The sequence below is a fragment of the Neocloeon triangulifer genome, unplaced genomic scaffold (assembly GCF_031216515.1).
Source record: "Neocloeon triangulifer isolate White Clay Creek 2 clone unplaced genomic scaffold, ASM3121651v1 ptg000012l, whole genome shotgun sequence".
Classification (NCBI taxonomy): Eukaryota; Metazoa; Arthropoda; class Insecta; order Ephemeroptera; family Baetidae; genus Neocloeon; species Neocloeon triangulifer.
In genome coordinates, this window is record NW_026775554.1 from 6,012,272 (window position 1) to 6,027,192 (window position 14,921).

At 33.8% G+C, this 14,921-nt stretch overlaps 3 protein-coding genes and 1 long non-coding RNA gene across 5 annotated transcripts; 2 read left to right on the top strand and 2 right to left on the bottom strand.

Moving 5' to 3' along the window:
* Positions 1 to 1,716: 1,716 nt before the first annotated feature.
* LOC132197633 (protein N-lysine methyltransferase METTL21D-like) lies at positions 1,717 to 5,946 on the bottom strand. The gene is made up of 3 exons (XM_059621031.1): positions 5,711 to 5,946; positions 2,255 to 2,444; positions 1,717 to 2,167 (listed from the first exon to the last, which is right to left on the bottom strand). Exons 1-3 carry the CDS (start codon positions 5,935 to 5,937, stop codon positions 1,928 to 1,930), a joined length of 657 nt encoding a protein of 218 aa, XP_059477014.1. The 5' UTR covers positions 5,938 to 5,946; the 3' UTR covers positions 1,717 to 1,927.
* Positions 5,947 to 6,141: 195 nt separating this feature from the next.
* Positions 6,142 to 9,348, bottom strand: LOC132197507 (ribonuclease H1). 2 transcript variants are annotated; one of them, XM_059620840.1, is made up of 7 exons: positions 8,961 to 9,334; positions 8,424 to 8,769; positions 7,836 to 8,153; positions 6,894 to 7,147; positions 6,742 to 6,836; positions 6,515 to 6,687; positions 6,143 to 6,456 (listed from the first exon to the last, which is right to left on the bottom strand). In XM_059620840.1, the coding sequence occupies exons 1-7, from the start codon at positions 9,086 to 9,088 to the stop codon at positions 6,358 to 6,360; spliced, it is 1,413 nt and encodes a 470-aa protein (XP_059476823.1). In that variant the 5' UTR covers positions 9,089 to 9,334; the 3' UTR covers positions 6,143 to 6,357. The 2 variants fall into 2 exon arrangements, with proteins under 2 accessions (XP_059476822.1, XP_059476823.1); XM_059620839.1 differs by having other exon boundaries at positions 6,142 to 6,456; positions 7,836 to 8,769; positions 8,961 to 9,348.
* Positions 9,237 to 11,063, top strand: LOC132197508 (cytochrome c oxidase subunit 5B, mitochondrial-like). The gene is made up of 3 exons (XM_059620841.1): positions 9,237 to 9,397; positions 9,615 to 9,688; positions 10,641 to 11,063. Exons 1-3 carry the CDS (start codon positions 9,316 to 9,318, stop codon positions 10,845 to 10,847), a joined length of 363 nt encoding a protein of 120 aa, XP_059476824.1. The 5' UTR covers positions 9,237 to 9,315; the 3' UTR covers positions 10,848 to 11,063.
* A 1,390-nt stretch (positions 11,064 to 12,453) lies between these two features.
* Positions 12,454 to 14,639, top strand: LOC132198453 (uncharacterized). The gene is made up of 5 exons (XR_009441980.1): positions 12,454 to 12,749; positions 13,412 to 13,599; positions 13,664 to 13,895; positions 13,972 to 14,111; positions 14,220 to 14,639. It is a non-coding gene; the product is annotated as an uncharacterized LOC132198453 (long non-coding RNA).
* The last annotated feature ends 282 nt before the right edge of the window (positions 14,640 to 14,921 follow it).

Below are 14,921 nucleotides of genomic sequence, written 5' to 3' on the forward strand. Positions count from 1 at the left end.
GGGACCGTTCACGAATGATTTAAGATAAATTGGACAGATTTTTTTTGTTACGAGCACCACTCTGATTTTTAGATATGTTGTTAGGGTTGATGAGAAACTACTTTGACCAAATTTTTAGACCAAAATATTTATTACTTTTTGAAATATTCGGGTTTTTTGAAAAACTCAAAAATGCTTATATCTTTGCTCCTCTTAGTTTTAGAGCAATTTGGTTTTCACTATAGTAGGTAACTTTTTATTCTGAACAATTTTGCTGTTGACCAAATTGCCCTAGGTCAAAGGTCAAGGTCATTAAAATGCATTTTTAGTTTTTGAGGTCATTTTTCTCAAAGAAGCGTATTTTTGATATTTTTTTAGCAAATGCAAAAAATGTAGCCCGCGAAATTCTACATCTGGTCCGAAATATTTGCGATGGCGTATATCTTAGTTTTTTAGTTATTTTAATTTAAAATTAAAAAGATGCGTTTTTCCGATATGCGGTATTTTGACATTTTTCTGTTATATTATTTCTAAGCAGCCTAGAGCAATGCGGTTTTCACTACTAGACCTATTTTTTAATTTTGAACAACTTTTCCGTTGACAAAAAATACCTAGGTCAAAGGTCAAGGTCAGTAAAATGCATTTTTAATTTTCTAGGTCAATTTTCTCAAAGAAGCGTATCTCAGATTTTTTCCGCAATATAGAAAAAAATGTTGCCCATGAAATTCTACATCTGGTAGGAAAAATTCAGAATGGCATTATTTTTAGATTAAAAGATATTTCAATAAGAATAAAAAAAAAAGGCAAAAAGGGTCAGAATATTATATACGGAAACGAACTTTTTAAATATTTATTAAAATATCTTTAAAACTAAAAATAACGCCATTCTGAATTTTTCCAACCAGATGTAGAATTTCATGGGCAACATTTTTTTCTATATTGCGGAAAAAATCTGAGATACGCTTCTTTGAGAAAATTGACCTAGAAAATTAAAAATGCATTTTACTGACCTTGACCTTTGACCTAGGTATTTTTTGTCAACGGAAAAGTTGTTCAAAATTAAAAAATAGGTCTAGTAGTGAAAACCGCATTGCTCTAGGCTGCTTAGAAATAATATAACAGAAAAATGTCAAAATACCGCATATCGGAAAAACGCATCTTTTTAATTTTAAATTAAAATAACTAAAAAACTAAGATATACGCCATCGCAAATATTTCGGACCAGATGTAGAATTTCGCGGGCTACATTTTTTGCATTTGCTAAAAAAATATCAAAAATACGCTTCTTTGAGAAAAATGACCTCAAAAACTAAAAATGCATTTTAATGACCTTGACCTTTGACCTAGGGCAATTTGGTCAACAGCAAAATTGTTCAGAATAAAAAGTTACCTACTATAGTGAAAACCAAATTGCTCTAAAACTAAGAGGAGCAAAGATATAAGCATTTTTGAGTTTTTCAAAAAACCCGAATATTTCAAAAAGTAATAAATATTTTGGTCTAAAAATTTGGTCAAAGTAGTTTCTCATCAACCCTAACAACATATCTAAAAATCAGAGTGGTGCTCGTAACAAAAAAAAATCTGTCCAATTTATCTTAAATCATTCGTGAACGGCCCCTGGTTTTCTTTTAATACACTTTTTAAAAAACAATCAAATTCAATAACGCAATATTTAAGTGATATTAAAAATTAATCCTAAAATCCACCCAGCGGAACATAGGAAATTAGAATTTAAGATCATGAATAAAAATTCAGTATATTTTACTTCAAGGATTCAATTTTAAAAATTTATCCGGAGAAGATTTTAAAATTATTCTAAGTAGTTTAAATTTGATTCAGTTTTTTTTGTCAGTCAAATTTTATTGAGGCATATTTTCAGACTTCCGCAAGTCAATTGCTTTATATAATAACTAATTTGTATTTGTACAAGGGTGAGATCGAATAATAATCAATTTTCAGTGTTGCCTTTTAGTTTCAGTTCCAGGAGCAAAATGTCGTCGGAGTAAAAGTAGGGATGCTGCCTTTCCCTATTAATTTTGCTTACCCTGAAGTATTTGGCCAGCATTTCTTGAAAGTCCTCCCAAAACTTAATTTGCTTGAAAGAGTAATCTCTCACCTCTTGAGACAAGAAAATCGTCGTGTTTTCATCACTGAACATTTGCAAGATGCTAATCAGCGGCTCAATAGACTGAAAAAAAAATTCCCTTCAATAAATATCTTAATTTAAAAAAAAAATTAATATTCTTTAAAAAAATCAGGGATTGAAAAAACTCACTTGTTCGTAATAAACGCAGTCGGCAAGGAGGATGTAGTCGGTTTGAATGTAGTCGAAGGACTTTTCGGCCCAGTCAAGAACTCTGGCTGTGCACGTCCCACCACTCTGCAGAATTGCGTCTGTGTTTGCTTCGACGTTTTTTTCAATGAGAGGGATGACAGCGGGAAGGTCTGTGGCAATTGCATTTGCCCTGGAAAACCAATAATTTTTTTTTTTCACATTAAGGCTTTATTGTTTCCAGATATTGAAAACAATTAATATTAGGCTGAGGGCACTAATAAAGCATGAGTTTTTTAAATTTAAATCCTGATATTAGACATTAATAAATTTGTAGGTCACTTGGTCACTTCCTCATCCAAGCTACGGCACATTATCTTGATCTTGACTGTTCTTGACCTTGCTGAAAATATTATGACATAAATAGCCAATTGAATTGATTATGATTGGCTCCTCTTCATGCAGATTAAGAATTGAAATGGATCAGAATTTTTAAATAATAATTATATTTAAACGAAATGAAGTACGTATCAACATAAAGAAATTAGTTTTCATCAAATATAAAGAAAAATGGGAAGGTAAATTAATTAATTTTCCAGATTAAAAAATTTTTAAAATAAACTTTTATTCACGGTATAGTTTAAAGTTAGATTTTTGCATTCTGATATATTGTCTTAATTCTTAGTTATCTGCTATTACTGATTATTTAGATTAAAATTTTAAAGTGATATTAAAATATTCATTAAAATCAATGTGAATTAGGGGGAAAAGATAACCTTTCGTTGTGACGCATTTCTATAGCGTAGCAAGTGTTACATAATTCTAGGTTTGTTCTGCTGCAATTTGAGGGCGGTTCGAGATAAAAAGCGCCTCTGTAAAACTGTGTGCTTATTTTGTTACCAACCATTTTTTATTATTGATTTTTTCGACTTGTTAGAAGAAAAAAAAGGAATAATTGGGCTTTTTTATTCAGGCACATTAAAAAAAATACCGAGGTATTTGTAGAAATCTAACTTTTTTGTGCGTCATTTGAATTATTATTTGATAGCATACCAATGAACAATAAAAAAATGAGCCAAATTTTTACGTTTTAAAGTAAGGTTATTTTATTTTACTGGTGATATTTTATATGTCTTGGTAGTTATTTAATTTTCCAAAATGCTAAATTGAGTGATTTTGTAGTTTGTGTAAAACCAATTAAGATTGTACATTGAACAATGAAAATTGGTAAGAAGACTGATTGGCTCGCACAATTGATGAGAAAGGTAAATAGTTACCGAAGCGTTTCTTTCCCAATAAAATGTGTGCAGAAACGTTAAATTTATTTTGCAGATTTTCAAACTAAAATCATCGGATTTTTATTGAAGAAAAACTTTTAACGGCAAATTAATTTGAAAATTGAAAAAAATAATCCAAACTCAACTAGGAATTCCCATTAGTCAAATTTTGTTTGCAATTTTAGCACAACTTTAGTAGCAACAATGATACCAAAAAATTTCCACAACTGAACTTCAAAATACCGCCGAGAAAACTAATTATTGAAAAATGGCAGCAAATTATGATGTGATTGAATTATATGGGTCACGCTGTATGCTGCACTTTGCAGTTAATTATAAAAATTATGAATTAAATTTTCTTTTTCCTAATTTTTTTTCAATATTGCGTACCTTAAAACAATAAAAATAATCTTTGTAATAACAATAATAATAATAAATATAAAAAATGATATAATTTGTGATGAAAAAATTATAATGAAAAAAATGAATATCATGAACAATGCACCGTTTTTTATATTTTGGTTATGCTAGAAATTTCGAGACAACAATAATAATTGTTGTTACGTTTGATTGTTGATCAGGCACTCTATAAATGGATGTAAAAATCATTCCCTTCAGTCAAAAATTTCGGTCTTTACGATGTCTGATGAGATACTGCTGTGGAGTGCATCCCTGTCCAGCGTACTGAGCACCGTCATGGACAAGTGCAGGACAAGGCTTGAGGCTCGACTAGTCGGACAAGCGTGTTCGAAAAAGTGTTACAAGACCACATGCAAAACCATCCAGAAGGAATACATCAAAGTCCTGAGGAGGCAGCCTGGGTTCCAAAGAAACCGGCAGAAGAACAAAAAAAGCTTTTTGCTGAGATTGCTCTACTTCTTCTTGAGACCAATGGAAAAAGAATTGGAGACAAAGAGGATGGCGCTTGAATTTCTTTTTGAGATTGCCGAGCCCAAGGTTTTGGGAAACGAGAAGGAGCAACGTCCTCGGGAGTTCATTTATTTTATGGAGCAAGTCTTGCTCGCAACATGTGAGGTAAATTAGGGGTTATTTCTTATGATTCTTTTAAAAACAATCATATGCAAATTATTACTATTATTTTAATCATAAATTACATAAAATTTCAGAGAGTTAATTTGATTAATTGAAATGGAAGAAAAAATAATTATAAACAAATTATGAATTTCCAGCATTGAAATTTTATTTATAAAGATTTATAATTTAAGAATTAAATAAGTTATATAATTTTCAAGCAAAATTGTTTCTTGTATGATTATTTTCTTCCAATAAAAAATTATAGATCAATTTTTGATTTAATGCAGCAATTAAAATAAATACATAAAAATGACTGGATCAGATTTACTCAGAAAAACTAAATTTAACCGTATTTAATTGCTCTTTTGATTATAAGAATTTAATAATTAAAAAAATCCAACCTTTTTCAAACAATTACATAAAAAATAATGGATTTAAAATTAAACATAGAAATTTAATCATTTTATCATTTTTATAGGATCTAGAGAAATGGAATTGTCCAGGGAGGCCCGTCAATGCACTCAGCCCTGCAGCCTCAACGTGTCCAAGTATTGCAGAAAATCGGACAGTGGTGAAAGAGACAGAAAAGTCTCTCTCGTCTGAGAGCTACACAGAGCAGTGGGTGCGGACACTGTCCATCTCAAGCGACTTAATTTCCCAGGACGGAGACACCTTCACTATCAGCGACAACTGGGACGACCGACCAAGAAGGGTCACCTTCAATCTGCAGGCCAATGAAGTTTTCCTTGTGGATGTGGACACAGAAGACCATCCGACACCTTCTTATTTCTCTTGGGGCTCAGGTCACAGGCTACAGGCTTGAGGTGCAGAAGTTTTCATAGCTGAAGAAGTCTTGACAATGTAAAAGAGAACGAATAAAAACGAAATTACAAAAAAAGACTGAAAAGATGACTACAACACATGACTGAAAATAATTCAAATATTTCAGGAAAAAAAATTAAAATCAATGAATCAATTGTAAACACTGTCCCAAACGTAAATATGTGATGAGCAAATGAATAAACTGGAAATAGTTAAAAAACAATTATCAAATATGACAGGAATTGTCAAAAAATCAAAATTTGCAATTTTGAAATTTGCCAGTAATGACCACAGTGAACAAACTACGCAGTACGAAGTGTATTACCCTAGGGCTGCTGCTGTCAATGCGACACATCCAACGCCGGCTCCGAGTTCGACGATGGATTTTCCTTTAAGAAAACCGTTTTGGCGTTTGTTTTCGCAGTCCAGAAATCCGGCCAACACTAACGCGGCGTCCCACACCACGCAACTCACGTCGCCGTCCACATTTTGGTGCAAATTCAGCACCAAATTCTGACTTTCCAACTCAAATTCACGTGTGAAGGCGGCCATGTTTGTTGTTGTGCTAGGCAACAGTCCAATGGGAGTGGACGACGTTCGAAAATATTGGGCGCCAAAGGCACGTGCTCATAATTCAGTCTTGCGCCAACGTTGCAAATAGTAGAAGTGCTTTTATTCAATCACACAGTCTTAAAAGATTTTAGGGCAATTTAAATAAGCAAAATGAAAAAAGGGAAGCAAAAACATTAATTCTATTAAAAAATTAATTTTGTATTTATTGCCAGTTTTCTTTTCTTCACAATGAAAAGTTAACCCTTGAAGGGTATATTAAAATAAATTCAAAAAGGATAAGATTATTGGAGATAAATGTATATTTTTCTAAAACAGAAAATATCTTAAAGAATACCAATTTTTGTGTTGATTTTCCATCAGAAAGACACATTCCTTGAATGTCTTGGTGATTTTACTTGGTCACTCTTGTGTTTCTTTGACAAATCTAGCAGCTCCTTCATTGGCCAGCCGGTCAGCCATTTCATTGCCATGTACATTTGAATGGCCAGGAACATAAGTCTACAAATTAGAATGAATAATGCACAAGGACAGAAATTAATCTTTAACACACACTTACCCATTTCACTTCAATGTCTTCCAGGTGGTGGGCCAGTAGCTCAAGCTGATCTTTATTTTCCACAGGTTTGTTACTGGATGTTTTCCAGTTGTTACTCAGCCACCTTGGAAGCCACTCAGTCATACACTTGATCAGGAATTGCGAGTCTGTGTGAATGTTCAGCTTGTTTATGCCTAGAAAAAATAAGTTGTCCAAATAATGGAACCCTCAATCTATTTTAATTTCACCTGCACCACTAGCCACTATGACGGCCAAGGTAGCAGCTTGTATTTCTGCATTGTTATTTGTTGGCTTGCAGTTGGTGAGAGGCTCGCTCATGTTGCTAAAAGGAAACAAAAAACAGTGAAAAAGCTGAAATATCAAAGTTGTTAAAACTTACTACTTGTGGCCATTTCCAAAGTAAACACCCACACCTGCCTTTGGCTCAAACCCTCCATTGTTAAGGCAGCAGCCGTCTGTATAGACTATACAGTAGTTTTCAGAATCATATACAAAAGCGTCATTCTCGGTCTTGACAGATATGTCTCCATAACTGGTAGAAGGTTGAGGGTCAATCAGCTGAGTTTTTCGTTGAGGTTCTTGGTTGATTCTTATTCGGTCAACAGCTTCTTTCAGGGAACTTGGTTTGCCAGCCTGGAATTAACAGGGTAAAATTTTGAAGACAAAAAATTAAATAGAGACAATAAATTCAAATTTTAGAATCACGCCGTAGAATTTGGCAATTAACAAAATAATAATACAGGCCAGTTGCCCCAAGTTATGAGTTATTGATATACTAGGAGACTCTAGGAATTTTCTCATAAGAGTAATGTCAGGATAGAAAGGTTAATTTTTATGTCCATGAACCGCCAAATTTTATTTTGTAGTTATGTTAAGCAGTATTTTAAATGTTAAATAATAAAATTTTAAGCTAAAATATTCCGGCCGATTTTTTTTTTTAATTTGAAAAATGTAAAAAAAATTCCCTAAGACGCAATGTAAGATTTCAAAAAATATAAAACCTAGAGATTTATCCCTTGGACCCAATATTTTCTAATGTCTATAGTGCCGCCATGCATTCGCAAAAAATTCGTAGTTAAAAAATTTCAGGCCTACATTTATCAATAAGGAAATGTTAATAGAAATTAGTGTCTCAGTTTTACAGCGCAAGAGATTAGTTTCTCAAAAACAAAAATTAAAAATCTAGCATTTTTCTTTTCTAATATCAATCCCAGTTCTTAAATAGTTTTAGTAAAATATCAAAATGCATTATTTTTTACTAGATTTTTTTTTAAGAAGGACTTCTTTAATATTAACCAATTTATTGTTTTTTATTTTTTACCTCCGCAATCGTTATCCTCCTCTCAAGTGAAGCAATTTCAGCTTTCATTGTCTCCATGGTGTCATTTTTCTCCTGGATTGTCTGCACAATTGTCATGATTTGTTCCTCCAACAGACTCTGTTTGCCCTTCATTCGCTCGAGGTCTTCCTTTAGTTTCTGCAGTTCTCCTTGCTCGCTGTCTGCCCTTTGCCTCTCCGCTTCCTGTAGTCTCAAGCTGACGCGCCTGTCGTCCTCAGAACTCTCCCTCCTCGGAACCTTGAAGTTAGGGGCGTCCTCTCTTTGGGATGGCCTCTTGTTGTTTTTCTTCTGAGGGTTGCCCTTTGGGATATTTTTTATATTAGAAGTCTGCTTTCCATTCTGCTGTGTATGTTTTACAACTATTCTCTGTAGTGCAAATTCTTGATTTGTCTGGGGCTTAAATTTATTTCTTTTTAAAGTTTCTTTTACAACTTTCTTAACAGCTTCCCTTAAAGTTTTTTTGGCAGCTCTTTTGGCAGCATTTCTAATTTCCTTTTTCTTTTTTAGGTCAGGATCATTTTTTTTCTGGGTATTTCGTGGCTTGGTCTGGTGTGGTTTTTTTAGACTCACATTTGCACTTCCTTTTGGAGTTTGAGGGTTTTTCTGCAGGTAAGGCGGTTGCAACATGCTATTGGACAAAGAAGTCGATGCTGCCGGGTTCGGCTTCGTCTGCTGTGTATTAGGCGGAGGCCAGGAAGGATTTGACAGCAGGGCTGGAGATGATGAGGCAAAAGTTGGTGGTACTGGTTGTGAAGCGGCATGTCGGATGGGCGGTTGGTTCCATCGGAAGGCTTTCTCCGGCGACTGCTTCACAGGACTTGCATATTTCTCAACAAAGTCCTGAGCTTCCTTTTCAGTATTGAACTTCTTGAATTTTGCATTGGCAATCTTGTTCACTTGTTCAAAGCATTCTTTCCTAAAAATAATTAAAGAATATAACATTAATAAATATAAATTTCAAATTTAACCTGAAAATGGCGTTAAGGTTTTTTTCTTCGATTAAAAAAATGCATGCAGGCTAATTAAATTTAATAATACACAGTAAAGTGTTCAGAGACACTTGATGTACTATGAATTTTAAAAATTAATCTTATTTATAGAACAAACCATGTCATGAAAATTCCTCGTTTCCTGCCAACGACAACAGCGTAGTAATATGTAGGGCCCATCTCGAATTCCTTCCTCTTCCCAACGATGTTACTGATTCTAAATCTACTAAGAAACCTTGCAATCATGCAAGTGCTCAAGTAAAGCTTAAAATCCTCGTTTTGCTCGTTTCTTTTGAAAATATTAATACATAAAGGTATTTTACACACTAAAAGCACGAGGATTTGTTTATGTTCTCGTTAGCAAAGGCCGAAGTAGGGCCAAAGGCAGCCACGCCCCCTTTGGTTATCCGTCGCGTTGTGCACTCTGGCGGCCGTCTTACGAACATACCGTCCGAATTCGACCTTCCGAGAAAATGGCTGCTCTTTGCTGCAGAGTTTTGGCGCAGACTTCTCGCCGAAATGTGATTTATTCCAGCGCCAGATACGCCAACAAAAGTGAGTCTAAGTTGAAAACTTTCTCTTTTTCGGTCGCCGCAAAAATTCGGGTCAAAACAGACCAGGGTCGGCCCTGAACTGGTTTCTCGGAAACCCGGTCAGGCATTGATCGTCCATGTCTGTGTCGTTGCAAAGACGAGAAAGGACCTTGCCGGCTGAAAATTTTGATTTTAATCGGTTTTCATACTATCTTAATTTGAATTTGATTTTTTCGCAGTGTTGGCGGACCCCCTGGAACACGCCACCGGAATCGAAAAGAGAGAGCTTCTGGCCCAGGCCGCTGGCAATGATGTATGTGACCCTGGCAAAACGTTGCCAAAATTCATATGGATTCAATAGACGATAACAGATTCAATCGATAATGACAATCACTTCAATAAACTCTCATGATCATCAGTTATTTTCAATTTTTAAATTAAATGCTTAAAATTAAAAAAAAAAAACGCATAATTGAAATTTTTAGCTCCAGTTTTCATATTTTCTTTGAAAATTTAAATTTAATTTATAAAATTTTCTGTAAAAAAAATTTGAATCATAAAATCTAATTTCATGTGCAGCTAATGGACTTACACTTCTTATACAGTTCTGTACCTGGGAAACTTATTCATAATAAAAAAAGCAATTATGTTACTTTCAGACAATTTAACAAGTTGAAAACATTTTTTAAATGTGGGATTAGAGCATCTTTAACTATGAATTTTTTAAAAACAAATCATTTATTCATATAAGCACATTCTAGGTGGCCAGGAGAAAATGAAAATATGTTGATCCACTTTTGTTTGAAGAAGTTGACACTCGAGGAGATGATCATGGAAATGAAGAGCTTTTCCTCATTGCTGAAAAATTTTTTTATTCAAAAACAAATGGCTCTACCAGTTTCGGTCACGGTCTGCGACCCTATTTCATGAGCAAGAAAAATACATTTTGACCAAAACTGGTAGAGCCATTTGTTTTTGAATAAAAAACAATTTTTCTGCAACAAGGAAAAGCCCAATCTCTTCATTTCCATGTTGATCCACTGTGTGTAGTTTTTTTTAATTGTCATTGAAAACATAACTTAAAAGGTTTTATCATAAAAAGATCGGGAGATATTTATTAGAATTAACCTGAGTATATGGAATTTAAAAATCTCCAATCTTATTTTTAAGTATTACATAACACAGGTTTTCTTAAAGCAAAGTAAAAGAAATTAAATTATTTGTGTAAAAAAGGATTCTTTGTTGAAAATAATTTTCTTTTTTAGAATCCCTTTGATATGAAAATCTTCAAGCGTGGGCCTGGCACCAAGGATAGTCCAAACCTGGTCCCCTCGTGCTTTGAGTCGAGGATCGTGGGCTGTGTCTGCGAAGAGGACGCGACCTCTGTTAACTGGATGTGGCTGCACCAGGGCACCCCTAGGCGATGCGAGTGCGGCTACTGGTTCAAGCTGACCAAGAGGGCGCCCGTCTAAGCACAGCATTCGGCCCGTCGTGTATAGTTCCCAGCCATTTCCTTTGTTATTTACTTACAGATTTAATGTGGCGGCCGAGCGGTCTGAGTGCGCCCCTCCTTCATCAAGCGCCTCTGACTGGCCGTGCATGTTATTTTCACGTGAAAATGCCGTAAAGGATGCATTGTAATTATTAAAATAAAAATGAAATCAATTTAAAGTGGTAGAAGTTAAAAACTCACTGGTTTGACTTATCAACTAGATATTCCCTTCATACAGGGTTGATCACATTTCAACTTTTAAAATGCAACTTTTATTTTTTTTTTTCAAATTTGAATCGGAAGCTTATCCTGACCCATGTATAAAGAGAAAAGTTAATTTTGAAAGTTTTAGACAAAATTTTGGAGCTCATATTGTCATTTATTTAATTCTTTATTTTTCAAAATGAAAATATAGAGATAAGATTTTCATTTAAATTAGTAAGAAATTGATTGAGAAAAGTCTTTTAAAAAGAAAGAGAAGCTCTAAATGGAGATAGAAGGTAGTGATTGCTTTTTTTATAGAATTATCTTCTATCATAATTTCCCTTTGACAAATTCAGATAAAATTTGGAAGATTTCAATTTATCAAAACAAGAAAAAATCTAAAACTGAATAACTTGAATGTGCCTGTGTGCCTCTTGATAGAAGACATAGTTGTGAAAACTATTGATTTATAGATTTGAAATTCAATTTTTATGGTTTGGCTGAAAATGAAACGAAGAACTAATATAAAACTTAAATTTCCCGCCGACTGATCTAGCTTCACTTCTACAAGGCAACATAACAGACACATTTATATTAAATTCTAAAACAAAAATGATGCATTATTAATTTAAGTATATTACTATAATACACTTTTAAATTCAGCTTTGTTGGTATTTCAGATCTTTTTTGTTTATAACTTATAAAATGAAAATTTTTAATGTTTTTTTTTATATACATAATGAAATGTGTTTTCTCTTTATTTTAACATAATTAACCTCAAATTTGTTTTAATATTTATTTATATAATATATATCTCTCTTTTAATATTTTGAGAATTTAATAAGTATGTGTGTATTAGGAAATTAAAATTATATAAAAAAAATTTTGGTAAATTTAATTGATGCATGTTGATGTAGCATGAGATTATCGATTTTCTATTTAAAATGCCTGAAATTTTAATTAACACACTTTTCAATAATTTTCCATAAATAAATATCATATTATATCATTCATATTATAATATATGTTTAAGTTTAATTTGCTTGATGCAGAACCCCCCCCCCCTCCCCACAAAAAAAATCCCGCCAACGGATTGAATGGATAAGCAGCCTAAGCAGGTGTGCAAATTTGGGCACTGCACATAAATTACCACCGGCCATTAATGATGGATTATTAGTTCGGATCAGACCACAGTTTCTGTGCCCCATAAGATAATTGGTAATCTATGTGCCTACAAAAATATCCGTTGTCTAACCCACCCCTGTAATATCCATATGTACCGGCAATTGTGATTTTCAGCCTTCTCAATTCTCATTCTGGGCACTCTGGCGGCAATTCCACATTCTGGCCTCCCCTCCCCTCCACCTAACGACAAAAATTCGAATTGTCGGAGGAGATTGTGCTGAAAGCTGTTTTACTTCTCAAACATATCCGTGGGATTTTTTTCCACCGATATTGTTCAGACTTGTCTGCAGGCTTTAGTGTCAAGAATTCTTACGGCAATACGCGTTCACAGAATTCAAAATTATTTGAAAACGTTGCATCCACCGCTGCAGGCAGACCGCATAGAATTTACGAGAATTTAGTAAAAGATCCTCTCGCTCTGCAGATATAAAGCTCAGCAGAGAGTGTTGTCTTTGAGAAATTTGGAAAAGCCTAACGGAATTAAGAAAGAAAGGTATGTTATGGCAAGGCTGAAAGATTTCAGTCTCCATTATCCGTTACTGTCTGAAATCTGAGCTGTTTCAACAAATTTTAATTTTTACAAGTTTCAGATTAACGTTTTTGGTTTAAGCGTCGATCTTGCATGTTTGACCAATTTAATTGTATTATTTTTACAAAAATTTGATACACGGCCGTTGAAAAATTAACAAAATTTTCCCAATTTTGAATTTTCAAAGAAATTCGTAGATAATTATGCGGACAAAAATAGTAAAAAATTCACACGTTTCACACACTATAACGATTTTTAAATCCTTTTTTTCTATATACATTATGATTATTTATATGTGTATTTAAAGGAAACGTCGCGTGCATATTTGGATATTTAAATAAGTTATAGTGTGAAATGTGTGAATTTTCGATTATTTATCCGGCCGCACTTATCTAAGAATTTCTTTGAAAAACTCAGGATTTATTTTTGAAAATTTTGTTTAATTTTTTCACCGGCTGATGTCCAAAATATGAATATTATTGATAAAAATATACATTATCTTTGCTATATTCGGTTTATATTTTTCATTTGATACATTCACCCGCATTTTCCATTAGTATACTTACTATACTTATATAATAACAACGCTGAAAAATATAATTATATTTTTTATTCTCCTTATTTAGATATGCCTCTCAGACAAGTTGTCTGGCCCCGGTTTGTCCCAGCGCACCACAAACCAGCCGTATATGCCGGTTCGGCTGGTGAAAACGAAGCTCCCGTCCTGATTGGAACCTGCAGACGATATTCATGAATAATGCCACTATGATCTACTTTCTGCTGTCCAACGGAGGAAAAGCTAATGGAAATGAGAGTAAGCATTTTTATAAGTAAATAAATCAATCCATTATCTTCATTATTTTTTTCCTACACATCAGCCGCCCATGTCTTGGCCGAGAGATGCTTTAAGCTGTTTGAAGTCCTTAGAGCCCTTTGAACTGGTGGACGATGAGGAAGATTCGATCATTCCTCCTGAAATGAAAATGCTGCCAGGTCTTAATGATGACCAAAAAACTTTAGCCACAAATGCTCCTAAGCAGCTGCATGGAAACATCTTGTATGGTCTGGCACAAGGAAATGGATATCGTCCACCAGCTGGACTCGCTCAACGTGAGTGTCTCAATATACTGTCTGAATAACTTCGAATCTCATTAATTAATTTCAAACTCATTTTATTATTGCGCAGGGAAGGCCGACTGCGGGTGATATTCTTGGAAACAAACTTTCTTAACGGAGCCGGAACTGGAGCTGTTGGAGCTCCAGCTGATGGGGAGCAGGATGGGGCCGACAACGGAACTCCTAAGCTGCAAGTTGACCAGGCGTATGGTATGTTTTGCATTTGCAATGATATTCCGTAAATGTATTTATACATGTTTGTTATCTAAAATAATTAATTTAATGTCAGTTATCTATAATATATTCCCATGCTTGCAGCCACCATGATTGACAACGCCGACTTGCCTTTGGCCAATAATCAGGAGGATGAGGCCGCCAGTGGAGCTCCTCAGCTGCAAGTTGCCGAGGCGAATGGTACGATTTGCAGTAATAATCCATAGATGCATTTATGCATGTTTTTGTTATCAGTAAAAAAAATTGCTATTCACCCACAATGTTATAATTTAATATACACATCAATAAAAATAATTATAATCCATTCCCATGCTTGCAGCTGCCATGACCAAAAACGGCACTGTATGTGTGGGTTACCACTGAATTATCTAATTTATTTTATCTTAACTTATTTTTATTACAATGTATACAACTTAACAATAAAAATAATTTAAAGTATTGGAAAAGCAGAGCATAATTAATATAGTCCTAGAATATTATGAAAAACCCCTAATTAAATCTCCTTGTGTTTTGTTTACAATCAACATTTTTAAAACCACTCGTCAATGTAATAAATCTTAATGAAAACACTAGCGAATCCTTTTTATTTATATATTTGTATATATATTTTATTTTTATGCTTTTGTCGTACACTAAAAAGTATCAACATATAACTTTTTACCTATATAAAAGAGAAGGCAGGGGGCATGAGGGACAACAATACAGGCTCTTGACTGCACTCAATAATCGTAAAGAATGTTTCACAGCGATTGAATAGTAAATAATAAATTCATCATCTTTCATCTT

Excerpts from the sequence above, each read along its gene's own strand:
- LOC132197633 (XM_059621031.1), bottom strand. The coding sequence starts at position 5,937 with ATGGCCGCCTTCACACGTGAATTTGAGTTGGAAAGTCAGAATTTGGTG. Across the intron at positions 2,445-5,710 it reads TTGACAGCAGCAGCCCTAGG|GGCAAATGCAATTGCCACAG; the intron begins GTAATACACTTC and ends TTGGTTTTCCAG. Across the intron at positions 2,168-2,254 it reads ACTGCGTTTATTACGAACAA|TCTATTGAGCCGCTGATTAG; the intron begins GTGAGTTTTTTC and ends TTTTTTTTTCAG.
- LOC132197507 (XM_059620839.1), bottom strand. The coding sequence starts at position 9,088 with ATGATTGCAAGGTTTCTTAGTAGATTTAGAATCAGTAACATCGTTGGG. Across the intron at positions 7,148-7,835 it reads GGAGGATAACGATTGCGGAG|GCTGGCAAACCAAGTTCCCT; the intron begins GTAAAAAATAAA and ends TGTTAATTCCAG. Across the intron at positions 6,457-6,514 it reads AAGACATTGAAGTGAAATGG|ACTTATGTTCCTGGCCATTC; the intron begins GTAAGTGTGTGT and ends TCTAATTTGTAG.
- LOC132197508 (XM_059620841.1), top strand. The coding sequence starts at position 9,316 with ATGGCTGCTCTTTGCTGCAGAGTTTTGGCGCAGACTTCTCGCCGAAAT. Across the intron at positions 9,398-9,614 it reads CGCCAGATACGCCAACAAAA|TGTTGGCGGACCCCCTGGAA; the intron begins GTGAGTCTAAGT and ends ATTTTTTCGCAG. Across the intron at positions 9,689-10,640 it reads CCCAGGCCGCTGGCAATGAT|AATCCCTTTGATATGAAAAT; the intron begins GTATGTGACCCT and ends TTTCTTTTTTAG.